The sequence below is a fragment of the Anolis sagrei genome, chromosome Y (assembly GCF_037176765.1).
Source record: "Anolis sagrei isolate rAnoSag1 chromosome Y, rAnoSag1.mat, whole genome shotgun sequence".
NCBI lineage: Eukaryota > Metazoa > Chordata > Lepidosauria > Squamata > Dactyloidae > Anolis > Anolis sagrei.
In genome coordinates this window covers 5,256,025-5,273,168 of record NC_090035.1, presented here as the reverse complement: position 1 = coordinate 5,273,168, position 17,144 = coordinate 5,256,025, and the positions used below count along the sequence as shown (strand labels likewise).

Genomic DNA, 17,144 nt, shown 5'->3' with positions numbered 1-17,144 from the left:
CTGGAATGATTCCATTAGCGTTGCCTCCAATAAAATCCTGCAAGTGCAGCTTTTTTCCGAATGAAGCAGAGAGTGTTTGAGGACCGGGACATACATTGGAGGACGAAGGTGCTTGTTTATAAAGCTATTGTCCTCCAAACCCTGCTATATGCCTGCGAAACGTGGACTGTCTACAGACATCACATGCAACTCCTGGAACGATTCCATCAGCGCTGCCTCCAAAAAAACCTGCAAATCTCTTGGGAAGACAGGCGGACAAATGTCAACGTGCTGGAAGAAGCAAAGACCACCAGCATTAAAGCGATGGTCCTCCGCCATCAACTCCGTTGAACCGCCCACATTGTCTGAATGCCTGACCACCGTCTCCCAAATCAGTTACTCTACTCCGAACTCAAGAATGGAAAACGGAATGTTGGAGGGCAGGAAAAGAGATTTGAAGATGGGCTCAAAGCCAACCTTAAAAACTCTGGCATAGACACTGAGAACCGGGAAGCCCTAGCCTGTTAGCGCTCCAGCTGGAAGTCAGCTGTGATTAGCAGTGCTGTAGAATTTGAAGAGGCACGAATTGAGGGCAAAAGAGAGAAACGTGCCAAGAGGAAAGTGTGTCAAGCCAACTGCAACCGGGACCACCTTCCACCTGGAAACCGATGCCCTCACTGCGGAAGAAGATGCAGAGCAAGAATAGGGCTCCACAACCACATACGGACCCACCACCAGGACACCGATCTTGGAAGACAATGCATTTATCAGTTTAATGTCTTTCAAATTATGTTTACCATGTGCCTTTGATACCATAGGTAGGATAAAAATGCCCTCAATACAGCCAACCAACCCCAAAATGCCACCCACAAAACATTGCTATGGAAGCATCCAAAGAACGTACCCATCAAGCTCTGCCTCTCCTCCTTTTTCTTGGCTTTCTGCTTGGCTTCGAGCTGGATAACGGAAAGGGAAGGTGGGATGATGGGACTCGGCATAGCGCTGGCTGCAAATCTTGCCAGCAGGCCCAAGCCGCTCTCGTCCAAAGCGGGCGGCGAAAGCCTGTCGCTGTTGCCCATCCCATAGCCTGCCTCTTCCTCCTCTTCCTCTTCCTCCTCCTCGTCGTCGTCCTCTTCTTCTTCATCTTCATCATCTTCGGAGCTAGAATCTGTCATACACAAGACAGGAAGCGGTTACGAATCGGAATCAAGATTTCGCTCAGGCCACCAATCCATCTCAGCCTGAGCAGAGTAAGAAGTCCTGCAAGCTTCTAGCCAACACAAAGGCTGGCATCCTGTTGGCAACTTGGCCACCCATGAGTTTCCCTTACACATGTGAATGTCCTTTCTTGGCTGCTGCAGGAGTTGGTATTCCCTTGCTCTCTCCACAATGACCAAAGCTTTCCCTTCCAACCTACTGCTTCATGGAAGAGCAGGATCACAGAAGCATCTGTTTACATCCCGTGGTCACATGCAAAATGATGGGAGTCAATGCAGAGACTCCCTTGGAGGTCTCACTATGTCTCTGCTCTTTTTGCATCACGCTACCAGGACATAGTCAAGACACTTGGGCAACCCTGCCTGCTTTTCAAAAGCAAGGAATGGCCATGCGGGTCATTTCCAAGGCTGTCCGGTAAAGTAGAGCTATGCCTAGCATAGGTCCACATGTGGACTGAGCCATAAAGGATTGCAGTCCATGTCCATACATGACATAACTGATTTTAGCCTCCTTGAAAAAGTACAGAGGACTTCTTAGTGAAGAGGGAAAACCTGTACAGACTTAGGGCCCTATATCTCAGAATATCAAGGCACACTCAGATATCTTTGTCCACACTCAGATAATGTGGGATTTTCTGCCTTGATATTCTGGGATAGAGTGTGGAAGGACCCTTACAGGATAGGAGAAGAGTCCTGGAATGCATCCTTTCCACGATGTGAGGGCCTACTCTACTATCTTCTCACCTATCTGTCTGAGGTTGGGCTTCCATCTGTCTGAGGTTGGGCTTCCATGCCCTTGGTTTCTGCTCATGTCAAAAGATAGAAGAGTCCTGGAATGGTTCCTTTCCATGATGTGAGGGCCTACTGTACTACCTTCTCACCAATATCTGAGGTGGGGCTTCCATACAAAGCTACATTTTGGAGCAGGTCCACCTCCACTGCCCTTGGTTTCTGCTCATCTCATGATGTCAAAAGATAGGAGAAGAGTCCTGGAATGGATCCTTTCCATGATGTGAGGGCCTACTCTACTATCTTCTCACCTATCTTTCTGAGGTGGGGCTTCCATACAAAGCTAAGTTTTGGAGCTGCTCCATTCCACTGCCTTTCCACGATGTGAGGGCCTACTGTACTATCTTCTCACCTATCTGTCTGAGGTGGGGCTTCCATACAAAGCTAAGTTTTGGAGCTGATCCACCTCCACTGCCCTTGGTTTCTGCTCGTCTCATGATTTCAAAAAATAGAAGGAGAGTCCTGGAGGTGGGGCTTCCATACAAAACTAAGATCTGTCTGCTCATCTCATGATGTCAAAAGATAGGAGAAGAGTCCTGGAATGGATCCTTTCCTCAGTATGAAGGCCTACTGTATTATCTTCTCATCTATCTGTCTGAGGTTGGGCTTCCATACAAAGCTAAGTTTTGGAGCTGCTCCAACTCCACTGCCCTTGGTTTCTACTCATCTCATGATGTTAAAGGATAGGAGAAGTGTCCTGGAATGGATCCTTTCCATGATGTGATGGCCTACTGTACTATCTTCTCAGCTATTTGTCTGAGATGGGGCTTCCATACAAAAGTAAGTTTAGGAGCTGCTCCAACTCCACTGCCCTTGGTTTCTACTCATCTCATGATGTCAAAGGATAGGAGAAGAGTCCTGGAATTGATCCTTTCTATGATGTGAGGGCCTACTGTACTATCTTCTCAGCTATCTGTCTGGTTTCTGCTCATCTCATAATGTCAAAAGATATTACCTAATAGCCATCAAAAACAAGAAGAACTGGGTTGCTGTGAGTTTTCTGGGCTGTATGGCCCTATTCCAGAAGCATTCTCTCCTGACATTTCACCCCCATCTATGGCAGGCACCCTCAGAGGAGCTCACAACCTTTGAGGTTGCCTGCCACAGATGTGGCTGAAATGTCAGTAGAGAATGCTTCTGGAACAAGACCAGAAAACTCACAGCAACCCTGTGTTTCTGATCATGAAAGCCTTCGACAACAACAACAATATAAACAGTTTTTCATTGTTACAGCCACAAAATATTGTAAACAAAAGCTCTTTCTCTGTGAACCAAATCAGCCCCTTCTCTTATGGGGACGGAAAGTTAACTAATTTCAAGAAAACACTAGTAAATCACCAAGTTTGTATGGAATTGTGTGTGGTACAAGTTGCCCCCTGTTGATGTGGATATTTAAGGACCAATGTTCTTGCGGTATTGTCAATTCAGTACCAAAACTTTCCAAAGCACTCCCCACCCCTCGACGAGCAGCAAAAAAAGTAAAGGAAACAATAGTTTGATTAAACAACAGACAAGACATTTGTTAAGTTACCACATAAATGCAACAAGATGACTGGAAAAAGCATGGGGAAGGGAATGCGGGGGAAAAGGGGTAGCAATGCACATTTAAGATTAATATTGTCTTGTTAAATATATATATATAAACATTTATATATATTATAGCAAACACAACATACTTTCATCATGTTGCCAAGCAGCAAACCGACAGCATACAAAGCTGGCTAAGTGCAGGCAGACTTTAGGCAGCTATTGGGTCCTCCACATCTGGCTGAAATGGGCCAGTCCAAATTCCAGTGGTGTTTGGGTTTAGTTTCGCAATTTGACCTATGTTCACAAAAACACAGAAACTTCCCATTTTCCCCATGTGCATCTCATGCTTTGGACTCCAGAAGCAGGCTTTGAATCACCACGAAAGCCCAGTTGTCATCATGCCATCAATAATAATACTCTTCAAAATTAGAAAGGAGGAACGGTTTGGAAGATTCCCAAAATCACACTATTCTGGGGATGCAAGAGGACGGATTTAAGAAACTGGGTTGTTGGGAGTTTTCTAGAGAGACGAAAAAAGACAGAGCACAGACGGCGTTCAGCTAGAATAACTGCTAAAAACACTGAGCTAATTGGGAGACACCCTAGCACCTCCTGCGTGGGGAATTAAGGGCTATAAATCAGTAGCAGGACCTTGATACTGATGTTTTCACTCCAATGGAATCTGCTTTGTGTCTGCTGCTAAAGACTTAGTTCATTGCCCATTGTCTAAAAGCCAGAAGGGAGGGAGCAGATCTTACCTCATTTGGGAGTGTGTTCCATAGGCGGGGGGGGGGGGGGGGACACAGCCAAGAAGGCCCTGTCTCTCGTCCCCGCCAGACGCATCTGTGCTGATGACAGGAGCGAGAGCAGGGCCTCCTCGGATGATCTTAGATTATGAAGTGGGACGCAGGGGTGGGTGCGTTCGGACAACTAGGCTGGGCCAGAACCGTAGTTAAGCCTTTAACCACTGCACTGACTTAACTCTGACTTAGGTAAAGGTAAAAGCTTTCCCCTGATGTCAAGTCCAGTCATGTCCGACTCTGCATTGTCCATAGACACCTCCAAGGTCATGTGGCCAGCCTGACTGCATGTAGCACCATTACCTTCCTACCAGAGCGGTACCTATTGATCTACTCACAAAATGTTTTCAGACTGCTAGATTGGTAGAAGCTGGGGCTAACAGAGGGAGCCCACCCTGCTCTCCAAATTCGAACCCACGACCTTTTGGTTACCAAGTTCAGCAGCTCAATACTCTAACCCACTGTGCCACCGGGGGACTTCTGACAACCATATTGTTAGGGATTCCTCTTCTTCGGAAGAGGAAGGGGAGCAGGGAAGTGCTCAGGAAGTGGAGGCAGAAGAAGAATCAGGCAATGAGGTTTCGAAAGTGCCCACATTTCTAGAGAGACAAAAAGAGACAGAGCACAGACGGCATTCAGCTAGGACAGCTGCTAAAAATGCTGAGCTAATTGTGAGACACCCTAGCACCTCCTGCATGGGGAATTCAGGGCTAAAAATCAGAGGCAGGAGCAGTCAACTTTCGCTGGTAACAACAACCCTGATACTATTATATTATACAATGGGTTGCTGTGAGTTTTCCAGGCTGTATGGCCATGCTCCAGCAGCATACTCTCCTGACATTTCACCCACACCTATGGCAGGCATCCTCAGGCTGAGAGGTCTGTTGAAAACTAGGCAAGTGGGGTTTGCTCTGAGGTTTTGAAAGTGCCCACATTTCTACAGAGATGAAAAGAGACAGAGAACAGACGGTGTTCAGCTAGAATAGCTGCTAAAAACACTGAGCTAATTGGGAGATGCCCTCGCACCTCCTGCATGGAGAACTCAGGGCTAAAAATCAGTAGCAGGAGTGGTCAGCTTTCGCTGGTAACAACGACCCTGATACTGATGTTTTCACTCCAATGGAATCTGCTTTGTGTCTTCTGCTAAAGACTTAGTTCATAGCCAAAAACCCAGCATTGTCCATAGACACCTCCAAGGTCATGTGGCCAGCATGACGCGACGTTACCCTCCCGCTGGAGCGGTACCTATTGATCTACTCACATTTGCATGGTTTTGAACTGCTAGGTTGGCAGAGAGAGGACATCCCCCTGTTATGTCAGCTCCACTGGCTGCCAATCTGCTATCGAGCATAATTCAAAATGCTAGCTTTAGCCTATAAAGCCCTAAACAGTTCTGGCCCAATTTACCTGTCCAAACCAAGAGTTGCTTTAGTTTTGTGCAATGGGCTGATTTGGTTGCCGGAAAATCCCTCCTTCCCCATTTTGTCCGAGGAGCAAAACATCTCCTCGAGACCATTCCAAACTCCCGCAAAAGCCATTCTGGAGTCCATCGCAAAATGCACATGCTTATTAATCCCTGTCCAGGAATGTCAAAATTGTAATCACAGAGGGGCAAGACAGGGCTGTCGATGCCGGACCCCAATGCCTTCTTCTTCCACCCCTTTGAGTTGACCTTGGTGGGACTGAAAAGCGGGTCTACTGGTGGTTGACTCAATGCATTGACCACTCTTTGTGAACACACCATGCTGAGGATTGTCAATACATAGTCAATTGTGAAAACTTTCCAGAATGTAAATATACTATATCAGGCATGGTCAAACTTGGGCCCTCCTCCAGGTGTTTTGGACTTCAACTCCCACAATTCCTAATAGCCTACTGGCTGTTAGGAATTGTGGGAGTTGAAGTACAAAACACCTGGAGGAGGGCCCAAGTTTGACCATGCCTGTACTACATAATTATAATACTCTGAAACACTTCAACATCCACCCTATGGGATCTAGGAGTTGTAGTTTAGCAAGGAGATTTGAATTCTCGACTATAGCGCCGATCAATATTACGGAACTTCAAGCCATCACTTACCAGAGCTTTCTAGGAAGGGAAGGTGGGTCTTAAGGTTTGGATCAAGAAGCAGAAACATGGCGAGAAAGGACATATAAGTACTTGTCAAAGGCTTTCGTGGCTGGAATCACTGGGTTGTTGTAGGTTTTTTCGGGCTATATGGCCATGTTCTAGAAGCATTCTCTCCTGACGTTTCGCCTCCATCTATGGCAGGCATCCTCAGAGGTTGTGAGGTCTGTTGGAATTAGGAAAATAGGGTTTATACTGTATATCTGTGGAAAGTCCAGGGTGGAGCCAGGTGTGAATGTTTCAACTGACCACTTTGATTAGCATTTGATGGCCTGGCGGTTTTTTGGTGTGGCTTGTTAGTGCCTGGAGGAATCTTTTGTTGAGAGGTGATTAGCTGTCCCTGATTGTTTCCTCTCTGTTTTTTTTGCTGTTGTAATTTTAGAGTTTTTTTAATACTGGTAGCCAGATTTTGTTCATTTTCATGGTTTCCTCCTTTCTGTTGATATTGTCCACATGCTTGTGGATTTCAATGGCTTCTCTGTGTAGTCTGACATGGTGGTTGTGAGAGAGGTCCAGCATTTCTGTGTTCTTCAATAATATGTTGTGTCCAGGTTGGTTCATCGGGTGCTCTGCTATGGCTGACTTCTCTGGTTCAATCAGTCTGCAGTGCCTTTCATGTTCCTTGATTCGTGCCTGCGCATCGCTGTGTTTGGTGGTTCCTATGTACACGTCTCTACAACTGCATGGTATAAAGTAAACTCCAGCAGACATGAGAGGATCCCTCTTGTCCTTTGCTGAACGTAGCATTTGTTGGATTTTCTTAGTGGGTCTGTACATAGTTTGTAGGAGAAAATGCCTCTAGAACAGTGTTTCTCAACCCTGGAGGGGCTGCAAGGGGGTGTCAGAGAGGTCGCCAAAGATCATCAGAAAATAGTAATTTCTGTTGGTCATGAGGGTTCTGTCTGGGAAGTTTCGCCCAATTCTGTCATTGGTGGAGTTCGGAATGCTCTTTGATTGTAGGGGAACTATAAATCTCAGCAACTACATGTCCCAAATGTCAAAGTCTATTTTTCCCGAACTCCACACCAGTGTTCCTATTTGGGCATATTGAGTATTCATGCCAAGTTTGGTAAAGATCCATCATTGTTTGAGTCCACAGTGCTCTCTGGATGGAGGTGAACTTTTTTTTTGTCATGTCAGGAGCAACTTGAGAAACTGCAAGTTGCTTCTGGTGTGACAGAATTGGCCGTCTGCAAGAATGTTGCCCAGGGGACACCCGGATGACTTTGATGTTTTTATCATCCTTGTAGGAGGTTTCTGTCATGTCCCTGCATGAGGAGCTGGAGCTGATAGAGGGAACTCATCCGCCTCTCCCCGGATTCAAACCTGCGACCTGACGGTCTTCAGTCCTGCCGGCACAGGCGTTTAACTGTGCCACCGGGGGCTCCTGTAGGTGAATTACAACTCCCAAACTCAAGGTCAATGCCCAGCAAACACTTCCAGCATTGTCTTTTGGTCGTGGGAGTTCTGTGTGCCAAGTTTGGTTCAATTCCATCATTGGTGGAGTTCAGAATTTTACTATATCCCAGCAACTACAACTCCCAAATGACAAAATCAATCTCCTGCAACCCCACCAGTATTCAAAGTTGATTCAGTGAATGAAAATACATCCTGCATATCAGATATTTACATGACGATTCAGAACAGTAGTAAAATTATGGTTATGAAGTAGCAACGAAAATAATGTTATGGTTGGGGGTCACCACAACATGAGGAACTGGATTAAGGGGTCATGGCATCAGGAAAGTGGAGAAACACTGCTTGAGAACATGGTTTAACTTGTTGGGAGTCCTCGTGGACAACAAGTTAAACATGAGCCAACAATGTGATGTGGCGGCAAAAAAAGCCAATGGGATTTTGGCCTGCATCAATAGGAGCATAGTGTCTAGATCTAGGGAAGTCATGCTACCCCTCTATTCTGCTTTAGTTAGACCACATCTGGAATATTGTGTCCAATTCTGGGCACCACAGTTCAAGAGAGATATTGACAAGCTGGAATGTGTCCAGAGGAGGGCGACTAAAATGATCAAGGGTCTGGAGAACAAGCCCTATGAGGAGCGGCTTGGGGAACTGGGCATGTTTAGCCTGAAGAAGAGAAGGCTGAGAGGAGATATGATAGCCATGTATAAATATGTGAGAGGAAGCCACAGGGAGGAGGGAGCAAGCTTGTTTTCTGCCTCCTTGGAGACTAGGACGCGGAACAATGGCTTCAAACTACAAGAGAGGAGATTCTATCTGAACATCAGGAAGAACTTCCTGACTGTGAGAGCCGTTCAGCAGTGGAACTCTCTGCCCCGGAGTGTGGTGGAGGCTCCCTCTTTGGTAGCTTTTAAGCAGAGGCTGGATGGCCATCTGTCAGGGGTGATTTGAATGCAATATTCCTGCTTCTTGGCAGAATGGGGTTGGACTGGATGGCCCATGAGGTCTCTTCCAACTCTTTGATTCTATGATTCTATGATTCTATGGCCATAGAGCCCGAAAAAACCTACAACAACCCAATGTAAGTACTCTCTAGAAGAGAATTCTATGTTCCTCACCAAACTACACATCCCTGAATTCCTCAGCGAGGCAACAAAGGCAACTGAAGTGCTATGCAAGTGGTACAATTTTTGCAATGCAAGTCAACGCACGGAGGTGAGGAGTGGAAGACACTGAGTCAACACGTTTTGCCCGTGTGGTTATAATTTTGTACCGTTTTAGTAAAAATTTCCATTATTGCGCAATAAATCCGATTGCCATAGAAGAAAGCCACTCGTAATCTCGACCCTCCCGCCGTCACAAAACCCCACAGTTTCAGTGTTGTTAATTGAACAAAGGGGAGGCGGGGGGTGGAGACTGCAAAACTGCGGAGGATTGAAAGAGGATAGAGAGAGAGAAAAGGTATTTTTGCCTACCTACATAATAAGGTTCAGGTTCATGCTTAGGGACCTTTCGCTGAGCAGTGTCTGCCCTGCTCCCAGCCAATCGCTTTGCTTCTTGAGCGGAGTGCGAGAGCAAACACAAAGGACCGATATAGACACTCAAAGCATCATGGGAAGGGATCGGGGGTGGAGGGGTTGGCCAAGCAGCTGCAAGGAGAAAGTGAGCACGCTAGAAAAGCCGAGGTTATTAATGGTTTTAGTAAATCAGGGAAAGCCATCAGAAAAAAATAATATATATATATATATTTATGCTATTACGCAAATATCCCAAATATAGAGAGAGAGATAATAGAGAGGCACTGCAAAAAAGAAAGAAAAAGTCGAAATATTCCTCCCGCCCGCCCACCGATTCCTCCCCTTCCCACCACAACACACCTTTCTGGAACACAAAATGTCTGGAAATGTATTTTCTCTCACTTTCTCATACCTTGGAAACCCTATTTGGGGAAGGGTGCGTTCAAAAGAAAAGGAAAAAAATTCTTATGGGAAGGGGAGTAGTACATTTTAGTAGTAAATTATGCACCTGGAGGTCAAGAGCAAAACTCTGGGTCATCTAAAAGGGGAAACAAAGACTAGGGAGAAAAATGGGGGAGATCCAAAAGTGTAATTACGTAGATTACATCTAGAGTGGAAAATGGGCTATCATCCTGATCGCATAAATAATTGTGTACCGTATATACTCAAGTATAAGCCAGGTTTTTCAGCCCTTTTTTAAGGTTGGAAAAGACCCCTTCAGCTTATACTCGAGTCAAAGTTATTTATTATTTTACTATGTTATTATTTTTATTACATTAATTATTTTACTCTATTTATTGCTATTACACTGTTCAACGGAGAAAAAGTTGCGGGCCTGAAAATAGTTGTTCTTTTATGATTTTGGGGTGCTGAAAACGAAAATGACATTTAATAATGTATATTGGCTCTAGTTTTTATGATATAAGCAATCACGTATGGTTGAAAAAATGCATGTTGCGACTTACACTATGGAAGATTCTAGAATACTCTAAAAAATTTGATGACGCAGTATTAGTGCCATATGCAAAAGCCAGAAAACCCTCTATAAGGCCAGACTTTTGAACGGTGAGGGTCAGTCAGTTGAAGACTGAGACAGTATCGTTAAACATTGTTTTACATTGTAGTTATGCCTCACACGTGTGTAAATAAAGCACTATGGAAAAAGAGATCAAGGCCAATGGACTCCGTCAATGCTGTCAGACTCCTGCTGGAGCATTTCAAGAGGGAATCCTTTCCTTGAAGACAAAAGAAAAGTCCAGAGAAGCAAACAGGATAGAAACTAAAGTCACGATTAAAGCGACATTTAAACTTTCAGACTTTTCAACTGCACTAGGCCTACTAATATAGTTTCTTGCCGCACAAACATAAACAATAGACTAATTAAATAAATATTTCTCATGTATAAACTATTGGCAATATAATGTGACTAAAATTTAGTAAATATTCACGGTTTATATACATGCAGTAAGCTTAGGCGCATTATCATAATATTAATGAATTACCTATTGTGGAGAAAATTGAAATAGCTGTTGCATAAAAACCAGAGCCAATTAACACATTTAATTATTATATTTGAATTCAACATGTTAAATTTATTAAGAAACGGGACATTTCGTTTCCGCAACTGAGAAAAACTGAAAATTTGTAGAACAGTGTTATTACATTTAAATTATTTTATTATTATTATTATTTGACCTTGAAGGAGCTGGGGGTGGTGACGGCCGACAGAGAACTGTGGAGTAGACTGGTTCATGAGGTCGCGAAGAGTCAGAAGCGACTGACTGAATGAACAACAACAAAAACTCTATATTTATTATTGTTATTATATTTATTATTTTACTCTATTTAGTATTGTATTATTGTTGTAACATTTATTATTTTACACTACTTATCATTATTACATTTATTTATTCTGTTTATTTTATTATTACATTTATTACTTTACTCTATTATTACATTTCCATTATATTACTCTATTATTTTATTATTATTACATTTATTATTTTACTCTATTATTATTGGAAGGATACATAAGCACATTTACATTCAAAAAGGTTAGAATAATGGTTTAATCAGAGTTGGACAGTCTTATCTTAAATTACAGGTTGTATGTAAATATTTCAAAACACTGAACTTATTGATGCCTCAATTAATGTAATTTTACTCTATTTATTATTGTCATTATTACATCTTTACTTTAATCTATTTCATTATTACATTTATTATTGTAATCTATTTTTATTATCACATTTATTATTTTACTCTATTTATTACTATTATTATTGCATTTATTATTTTACTCTATTTATTATTATTAAATTTATTATTGACTCTATTTTAATTATTACATTTATTACTTTATTCTATTTACTACTGTTATTACAATTATATTATTTTACTCTATTATTATTACATTTATTAATTTACTTTATTATTATGATTATTACATTTATTATTTTTACTCTATTTTTATTATAACATTTCTTATTTTACTCTCTTTATTATTATTGGAAGGATATGTAAGCACATTTACATTGAAAAAGATTAGAATAATGGTTTTATCAGAATTGGACAGTCTTATTATTACCCTATTATTACATTTATTGTTTTACTTTATTATAATGATGATTATTTATTAATTTATTTATTATTATTTATTATTTTACTCTATTATTGTTATTACATTTATTTACTCTTTTTATTATTCTTATTATTACATTTACATTATTTTACTCTATTATTACATTTAATATATTACTTTATTATTATGATTAATACATTTATTATTTTACTCTATTTATTATTGTTACTACATTTATTAATTTACTCTATTTATTATTGTTACTACATTATTTTACTCTATTATTACATTTATTATTTTACTTTATTACGATGATTATTATTTATTATTTTACTCTATTTATTATTGTTATTACATTTATTATTTTACTCATTTTATTATTCTTATTATTACATTTACATTATTTTACTCTATTATTACATTTATTATTTTAGTTTATTATTATGATTAATACATTTATTATTTTGCTTTATTTTTATGATTGTCATTTATTATTTTACTCTTTCTATTATTATTACATTATTTTACTCTATTATTACATTTATTAATTTACTTTATTATTATGATTACTACATTTATTTTTACTCTATTTTTATTATTACATTTATTCTTTTACTCTCTTTATTATTATTGGAAGGATACATAAGCACATTTACATTCAAAAAGGTTTAGAATAATGTTTTAATCAGAATTGGAAAGTCTTATCTTAAATTACAGGTTTACCTAAATATTCAAAAACATTTAACCTACGGATGCCTCAATGAATGCAATTTTATTGGATTATATGGCATTGGAGACTCATATAATCCAGTTCAAATCCGGATTATCTGCTGGATTTCACAGTGGAGACTCATATAATCCAGTTCAAATCCGGATTATGTTTTGAACTGGATTATATGGAAATGGAGACTCATATAACCCAGTTCAAATACAGATTATCTGCTTTAAACTAGATTATATGGCAGTGGAGACTCATGTAATCCAGTTCAAATCTAGATTATGTTTTGAACTGGATTATATGGCAGTGGAGACTCATATAATCTAGTTCAAATCCAGATTATCTGCTTTGAAATGGATTATATGGCGATGGAGGCATATAATCCAGTTCAAATCCAAATTATCTGCTTTGAACTGGATTATATGGCAGTGGAGACTCATATAATCCAGTTCAAATCCAGATTATCTGCTTTGAACTGGATTATTTTTATTTTGAAATTTACAAGTAGCTGCTACATTTCTCACCCTTGGCTTATACTGAAGTCAATACGTTTCCCCAGTTTTTGGTGGTAACATTCGGTGCCTTGGCTAATATTCGGGTCGGCTTATACTCGGGTATATACGGTATTTACGAGATTATGCACAAGCTGACCCTGCTGGTTTTAATTTTGAAAAAAGGAGAGATCAACATGCAGATTTGCTTTTCCTCCTGGAAAACAGAATATTTGGGAACATTGCAAGCCAGGGATATTTGGATAATAGAGAGGACGGACCTCGCAATTTGCAATTTAGTTAATTTCGGTTTCCCAGTAATTGTTTGACTGAGGAGCAATGAGGGAGAGAGGGATGGAGTGAAGCAGCAAACTAGCCAACCTACGGAGAGACACAGCAAGAGAGAGAGACAAGGCAGACGGGTTTAGTTAAAAACAAACTGGGTATTTTTAATCAAAAGCTTGGTACCAAATTGCAGTACAAACATCAAGGGGGGGGGCACTCCCACACAACACAGAGGAGGGCTAAATTTACACACTTCCTTCCAAACCTCTAACACAGGCCAAAAAGGGGGAAAAATATATTGGAAAAAGGGGAGGAAAAAAAGAAAAGAAGAAGCCACATATAACAACAGTGATGGCAACAAGAGATGAAGGGGGAAAAAAATAATATTCTTTGTATGCTTAAGGGAGGGGGCATGGTGAAGACTAAGGTCCCTTCTAGACTATATAAAATCCAGATTATCTGCTTTGAACTGGATTATATGGCAGTGGAGACTCATGTAATCCAGTTCAAAATCCAGATTATACGCTTTGAACTGGATTATATGGCAGTGGAGACTCATATAATCCAGTTCAAATCCATTTTATCTGCTGGATTTGACAGTAGAGACTCATATAATCCAGTTCAAATCCAGGTTATCTGCTTTGAAATGGATTATATGGCATTGGAGACTCATATAATCCAGTTCAAATCCAGATTATCTGCTTTGAAATGGAATATATGGCAATAGAAACTCATATAATCCCGTTCAAATCCGGATTATGTTTTGAACTGGATTATAAGGCAATGGAGACTCATATAATCTAGTTCAAATCCAAATTATCTGTTCTGAACTCAATTATATGGCAATGGAGACTCATGTAATCCAGTTCAAATCTAGATTATGTTTTGAACTGGATTATATGGCAGTGGAGACTCATATAATCCAGTTCAAATCCATCTTATCTGCTGGATTTGACAATAGAGACTCATATAATCCAGTTCAAATCCAGATTATCTGCTTTGAACTGGATTATATGGCAGTGGAGACTCATATAATCCAGTTCAAATCTAGATTATGTTTTGAACTAGATTATATGGCAGTGGAGACATGTAATCCAGTTCAAATACAGATTATCTGCTTTGAACTGGATTATATGGCGATGGACTCATATAATCCAGTTCAAATCCAGATTATCTGCTTTGAACTGGATTATATGGCAGTGGAGACTCATATAATCCAGTTCAAATCCAAATTATCTGCTTTGAACTGGATTATATGGCAATGGAAACTCATATAATCCAGTTCAAATCCGGATTATGTTTTGAACTGGATTATATGGAAATGGAGACTCATATAATCCAGTTCAATCCAGATTATCTGCTTTAAACTGGATTATATGGCAGTGGAGACTCATATAATCCAGTTCAAATCCAGATTATCTGCTTTGTACTGGATTATATGGCAATGGAGACTCATGTAATCCAGTTCAAATCTAGATTATGTTTTGAACTAGATTATATGGCAATGGAGACTCATAAAATCCAGTTCAAATCCATTTTATGTGCTGGATTTGAGAGTGGAGACTCATATAATCCAGTTCAAATCCAGATTATCTGTTTTGAACTGGATTATATGGCAATGGAGACTCATATAATCCAGTTCAAATCCATCTTATCTGCTTTGAAATGGATTATATGGCAATGGAGACTCATATAATCCAGTTCCAAGTAGATAATCCAAATAGGTTGCTTTGCTAATCTGGATTTTAGATAGTGTAGGAGGGACCTAAGCCACTCGTTCGTATGCAAGCTCTTAAAAGAGCGGGTTGATCTTAAAATAAATGTTCGATCGTGACATTGGCAGAACATTTGTTGTATAAAAGAGAATATTGATCAAGAGGCAGGAATCCAAGATGGCCGATGACCGTACCATCCAGGACGGATGACCCCCACGGCGGTGCCATCCGCAACCCACGTCCCACACTCGCTCACCACTCACTCAGACACGGAAGAGCTTTGTTTGGTTTTGTGTTATAATCTAGTAACCTTGATCAAACGAGTCCTCCGAGGAATCACTGAATGAATAGCCGGCTTCGGCCTCTCTGGGCAGCAAGCAGAAGGGCGGCTTCCGGGCACCAGCAGCACCAGCCGCCAGGTTAGATTTGAGAGTTCTGGCGGGGGAGAGGCCCTTGGGGGTCGCTTTCAGGCCCCCCGCGATCCGGCTGCGCTTTGGGGGCACTACGCGGTAGAGGCTCGGGGGTCTCACTCGGGAGCTGGCCGCGGAAGGAGAAGACCACTCGTCCTGCAGGGATTCCTCCTCCTCCTCGTCCTCAGAGTCTGTATCTGGAGTCAACGTAGTTAGTATTTATAGATAAATATATATATATACTAGCCGTACCCGCAACGCGTTGCTGTGGCCCACCTTCTCTCCCTCTTTCTCTCCTTCCTTCCTTCTTTCCTTCCTTTCCTTTTTTCTTTCCTTCTCTTCCTCTTCCCTTCTTTCCTTTTCTCTTTCCTTCCTTTCCTTTTTTTCTTCCCTTCTCTTCCCTTCCTTCCTTCCCTTTTTCTTTCCTCCTTTCCTTACTTCCTTCACTTCCCTTTTTTTTCTTTCCTTCTCTCCTTCCTTCCTTCTCTTCCCTTCCTTCCTTCCCTTTTTCTTTCCTCCTTTCCTTACTTCCTTCACTTCCCTTTTTTTTCTTTCCTTCTCTCCTTCCTTCCTTCTCTTCCCTTCCTTCCCTTTTTCTCTCCTACCTTACTTCTCTTCTTCTTCCCTTCTTTCCTTCCCTTTTTCTTTCCTTCCTTTTTTCTTTCCTTCTATTCCTCTTCCCTTCTTTCTTTCCTTTTTTCTTTCCTCCCCTTCCTTCTCTACCTCTTCCCTTCCTTCCTTTCCTTTTTTCTTTCCTTCTCTCCTTCCTTCCTTTATCTTCTTCCTTCCTTCCTTCTCTTCCTCTTCCCTCCTTTCATTCCCTTTTTCTTTCCTTCCCTCCTTCCTTCTCTTCCTCTTCCATTCCTTCCCTTTTCTTTCCGTCTCTTCCTCTTCCCTATCTTCCCTTTTCTTTCCTTCTCTCCTTCCTTCCTTCCTTCTCTTCCTCTTCCCTTCTTTCCTTCCCTTTTTTCTTACCTTCTCTCCTTCCTTCCTTCTCTTCTGTTCCTTCCTTTTTTCTTTCCTACTCTCTCTCCTTCCTTTTCTTCCTCTTCCCTTCTTTCCCTCCCTTTTCTTTCCTTCTCTCCTTCCTTCCACCTTCCTTCCCTTTTTTCCCTTCTCTTCTTCCTTCTTTCGCTTTCTCTTCCCTTCTTTCCTTCCCTCTTTTCTTTCCTTCTCTCCTTCCTTCCACCTCTTCCCTTCTTTCCCTTTTCTTTCCTTCTCTCCTTCCTTCCATCTCTACCTCTTCCCTTCCTTCCTTCCCTTTTTTCTTTCCTTCTCTCCTTCCTTCTCTTCCCTTCTTTCCTTCCCTCTTTCCTTTCCTTCTCTCCTTCCTTCCTCCTCTTCCCTTCCTTCCCTTTTTTCTTTCCTTCTTTCCTTCCTTCTCTTCCTCTTCCCTTCCTTCCTTCCCTTTTTTCTTTCCTTCTCTCCTTCTTTCCATCTCTTCCTCTTCCCTTCTTCTTCTTTACTTCATTCTGAGTAACCTCGAGTTCTACCATTTTTCCCCCCATATCTGATGACTTCTGTCTCTACAAACAAGCTGCTGCTTCCTCCCCTCCTCAACCCACC

The 17,144-nt window shown here is 41.3% G+C and overlaps 1 protein-coding gene across 3 annotated transcripts in view; it reads right to left on the bottom strand.

The window, feature by feature from the left end:
- The window catches only part of LOC137095093 (trinucleotide repeat-containing gene 18 protein-like), a 206,164-nt gene that overhangs the window by 58,551 nt on the left and 130,469 nt on the right, over positions 1-17,144 (bottom strand). For all 3 annotated transcript variants that reach the window (XM_067461331.1, XM_067461332.1, XM_067461330.1), the window contains exons 16-17: positions 15,479-15,775; positions 884-1,147 (exon numbers count right to left, since the gene is read on the bottom strand). In XM_067461331.1, coding sequence (XP_067317432.1) covers positions 884-1,147; positions 15,479-15,775 — 561 coding nt within the window. The remainder of the gene's footprint in view (positions 1-883; positions 1,148-15,478; positions 15,776-17,144) is intronic.